Source organism: Eublepharis macularius, chromosome 15 (assembly GCF_028583425.1).
Source record: "Eublepharis macularius isolate TG4126 chromosome 15, MPM_Emac_v1.0, whole genome shotgun sequence".
Classification (NCBI taxonomy): domain Eukaryota; kingdom Metazoa; phylum Chordata; class Lepidosauria; order Squamata; family Eublepharidae; genus Eublepharis; species Eublepharis macularius.
Genome location: NC_072804.1, coordinates 56,934,667 through 56,938,776, shown reverse-complemented (window position 1 = coordinate 56,938,776; position 4,110 = coordinate 56,934,667). Strand labels below are relative to the sequence as shown.

Here is a 4,110-nt window from a genome sequence, read left to right as displayed (position 1 = left end):
AAGGCCAGGAACGCTCGTGGCAAAGAGGAGCAGGCCTGCCCTTTCGTTCTGCTTGCGTGTTGGTCGACCGGTGGCATTCTTAACCTCCCCTCTTACCCAGCTGGCTCTCCTATGTATTTGCACCAGGCCCCATAGCTGTAGTCTTCCTCTGTGTCTTTGCTGAGCAGGCCTCTGTGCTCCTCTACAGCTCTGGGGGCCGGCCTGGCCGGAGGATGCTTGCTTGCAAGCCAGGAGTCGGCTGGCTGGCTGGCCAGCAGATGCGGCTGCCCCTTGGGTACTGGCTCCGTTCCTGGCAAGCTGTCTCTGCCTTGGGATTTGCAGGAGAATTTGGCTGCAGCACGGCTGTCCTTTGCGTCTAAATCTCGGGGGAGGACTAGGGCGCCTTGCCGGGGCTCAGACGCCAAGGAGAGTTCATGCCGGACCATGATGCGGCACAAACAATTAGGCCGATGGGAGGGCCAGCTGGTCACCAAATCACTTCCCCTCTGGATCACTTAGCCAGGGAGAATTAGCAGCCCTCGAGGAGCAGCCACGGAAAGGGCAAAGCACTCTGAGCCCAGGGAAATGCGGTTAACTGGTGGTGGCGTTGGGTATTTCAGAGGACCGGATCTGGAAGAGCTGCAGCCGGGCCACGCGTAAGGGCTCCTTGGCCCAGGCCTGTCCCTGGGCCCTTCTCTGCCTCCGTGCTGGCTTGAGGAGGTTGCCCAGGCAATTCCGCCTCCCTCTGGGATCTGAGCGGTGAAGCCCAGAGGCACCCCTCAGGCTTGGCTCTCCCTTTTGTGTCACCAGAGCACCAGAGCCAGTAGAAAACTCCTTCGCCCAGGGCAATAGACAGTCCGCCCGCAAACCCTGTGCGTTCCTCCAATCGCATCGACAGCTTCTGGTTGTTGTTTGAGGGTGCCGGCTAAACTGGGCTTCCTTGGGGGTGCCCCCGCGGATTCTCTTTCCCTTCTTTGCAGACATTCACCATCTCCCGCTCCTTCCCGTGCAGACTTTTTTGAGCCTGAATGTGCAAGAAACTGCCGATGCAGGTGCCGAGACCCACCCAGGATTCCAGAGGACCTTCTCGGCTTGCCCTGTCGCCCTCTCTGCTTCCCGCCTCGGTGACTCGGAGCGTCTGGAGGATGCCATCACCCCCGGTGTGGCCGCTGGCAGGAGTGACCCCGCGTGGCCCCTCCAGGGGCAATGGGCTCAGGCTGCCAGGCTGCCCCGCACCAGCCTGCAGTGCATCCCCTTCCGGGCGGATCGGTCAGTGAGCGTGATCGAGGGGAGCCGCAGCGAGGCCAAAGGGGGCTCTTCCCGCTACAAGACCGAGCTCTGCCGCACCTTCGAAGAAAGTGGCGCCTGCAAGTACGGGACCAAGTGCCAGTTTGCACACGGCGCCGGGGAGCTGCGGGGGCTCAGCCGCCACCCCAAGTACAAGACAGAGCCGTGCCGCACCTTCCACACCTGCGGCATCTGCCCCTACGGCTCTCGCTGCCACTTCATCCACAATGCCGAGGAGCGCCGCCCGCTGCCGCAGCCGCCCTTGCTGCTCTGCCACAGCCTCAGCTCTGGGGAGCCCCTCCCTCCCGCCTCTCCGGCCTCTCCTGCTCCAGCCGCCTCCCGCACCCTCCGCCTCCCCCACGGGGCCGTTGGCTGCTCCCTCTGCAACCCTCTTGGCTCCAGCAAGGCTCCTCTGGGGTCGCCTGGCCCCTCCCCCTTCCCAGGCCTCCTGCTGCTTCAGAAAAGCCACTCCGCCGATTCCCTCTCGGATCAGGAGGACTCTGGCAGCTCAGGGGCCAGCAGTGGCTCAGCGTCCCCTGGCCTCGGGCCCCTGGGTCGGCGGCTCCCCATCTTCAGCAGCCTCTCGGTCTCTGATGACTGATGGGACAGGTATGGATGTGCCTGAGAAGGGAGACACAGCCCATAGCCTTTTCCAGAGGACTGGAGGAGCTTGGAAAGTGGGACAGCTGCTAGAGATGCGTGCACAAACCCAGATTTTGCCTTGGATTAAGAGGTTTGATAGGCTCCTGTATTGTTTCAGAAACTTGCAACACCTATTTGACCAGAGACATGAGATAGGAGTGGAACACGAGGAAATTGTGTGCACCCCAGGGGATGTGAAACCTCTCACAAACCATTCTTGGTTCTCTCTAAACGGGTCTGCCTCCAGCTTATTTGAATTCCCAGAGTTTCTTCGCTTCATTTTTAGAGCAGAAGGGGCAAATACAACTTCTTGTATTATCAAATATAAGATGTTTTAGTACCCTCCCCCCCACCCCGCTTTAGTTTTAAAAAAAACCCTGACATTTTTCAGGTGATTGAATGGGTTAATTGGTGGCCATCTCCGTATGCCCTTGGACAGGCAGGGAATTGAGACAGCTGTTTATCGAACGGTAACTTGCTGCCGTGGGAGTTCGTGCATTTTCTGCACAGGGCCAGCTGGCTGCCTTGCTGTCCTGCCAGGTGCTGGAGAAGCTTTGGGTGTGTGTCCAGAGGCAGGGGAGCTGCTTCCACAGGACACAATCCTAAATGGCTGGGGGGATGTGTAAATAATGCATCCCTCTTTGCGGGGGCCAGTCGTGAGGGCCTTCTCCACCTGGTGTATATCATGAGGAGAAATTTGGAACTCCCTGGATCAGGCGCAGACCCCCGATAAGAATCTTCTTATTGCTGTCTTGGAAGCACACCCTTCTAAGTTCTTGCTTGGTAAAGAGTTGTCGCCGCAAGTTTAACTGGGGATTGAGCCTTTTTCCTGTTGTGGCTGTGTAGGTTTTGATGGGGAAATTATTCCTGCATGCCGTGTTCCTGGGGCCTCAGGCCATCTTTCCCACCAAAGCCTGCCTTTAACCAAACTGGCCCAGCATGTAGGACAATTTCACCCAAGCAGCTTTGGAAATCCTAGACTGGGTTTCCCTTTTTGTGTTATGTTCTTTTAAAGGGCAATCTGAACTCCCACATAACATTGGGCTGTGCCGCTTCTTCTTTACTAGGTTTGAGCTAGAGAGGCAACGTTCACTTTAATGGTGGTCTTGCCGAAAGCCAAAATTCCCCAGCCTGTGGTTGCCTCCCTCAGCCAACTCAGAAAGCTGGAGGAGGAGGCTGAGCAGGTTTTCGGGGATTTCTAAATAGCTACAATTTCTTACAGTTAATAGGTGTCAATTTTGAAAAGCTTGAAGGAGGTGTGATAGCAAACGACCGGTCCACGTCCACGTCCAGTCCCCAAAGGCACAGAACAACAGTATTTGTCGCAGGGTGAAGGTATAAGGGGCAGCAGGTGATCCGTGGCCCCTCACACTGGGGTTTCCAAAGCTGCACCATCCTCTAAGATTGCTTCCATACCAGGGCCGTTTCCACACGGCTTACCTTCCCTCGGAACGACCCAGAACATGGCGCAAAAAACGCGGAAGATCATGCGACGTTGCACAAATCTTGCGCGAGAAAACACAATCTTCCGTGTTTTTTTTACGACGTTCCGGGTCATTCCGAGGGAAGGTAAGCCGTGTGGAAACGGCCCAGGTGTTTGGTCTGGTTCTGGATACTGATGGAAAGTGGATTTTTTCAACCTCATTTACTACCATCTTTGTGGAAAGATTGCAGCCAAACTGTACTTACAGGAGGTTGGGGGGAGGGTAGTTTAAAAATAGGTAATAGCAATGCTGCCCTCTTTTAAAAAAACCCGTCCCTGAAATCACTCCATCTCCATCCGATGGCACAGGAGAAGAATGGCCCTCGCAGGAGTGCTGGAGCAAAGAAAACGCAGGTCAGCCCTGGGATGTGGCGCTGAATGGGCAATGGCGGTGAGAAAACCCCCAGAGAATCGTTGCCCCATTAAGCCAAGGAACTCGTCCAGTGGGATTTTGCAAAACCATTTTTAAAAATATATCCAAGGAGGAGAAAATTGGACAAAACCTCCTCAAAGTAAAAGTGTCGCGCTGCAAACAAGCAAGTTTGGAAGTGAGTGGAGGAAGAGGAAGACGCCTCTGGCAACTGACAGCCTCTCCCCTCCCCGGCAAGACTTCTTACAAGAAAGGGAAGATGAAAGAAACTGAGGGAGGGGTAAAAGTATTTCTCAGGAGATGCCCTTCAAACTGAAGGTTGCGTTTGGGGTGCTCCATATTGGAAAGA

At 55.6% G+C, this 4,110-nt stretch overlaps 1 protein-coding gene across 1 annotated transcript; it reads left to right on the top strand.

Moving 5' to 3' along the window:
* Window positions 1-564: 564 nt before the first annotated feature.
* LOC129343005 (mRNA decay activator protein ZFP36L1-like) lies at window positions 565-1,938 on the top strand. The gene is made up of 3 exons (XM_054998965.1): window positions 565-635; window positions 790-851; window positions 960-1,938. Exons 1-3 carry the CDS (start codon window positions 565-567, stop codon window positions 1,865-1,867), a joined length of 1,041 nt encoding a protein of 346 aa, XP_054854940.1. The 3' UTR covers window positions 1,868-1,938.
* The last annotated feature ends 2,172 nt before the right edge of the window (window positions 1,939-4,110 follow it).

Bases quoted from the DNA above. Each gene is read 5' to 3' on its own strand.
- LOC129343005 (XM_054998965.1), top strand. From the start codon at position 565: ATGCGGTTAACTGGTGGTGGCGTTGGGTATTTCAGAGGACCGGATCTG. The intron at 636-789 runs GTAAGGGCTCCT...TTGTGTCACCAG, and splicing joins GAGCTGCAGCCGGGCCACGC to AGCACCAGAGCCAGTAGAAA. The intron at 852-959 runs GTGCGTTCCTCC...CCTTCTTTGCAG, and splicing joins ACAGTCCGCCCGCAAACCCT to ACATTCACCATCTCCCGCTC.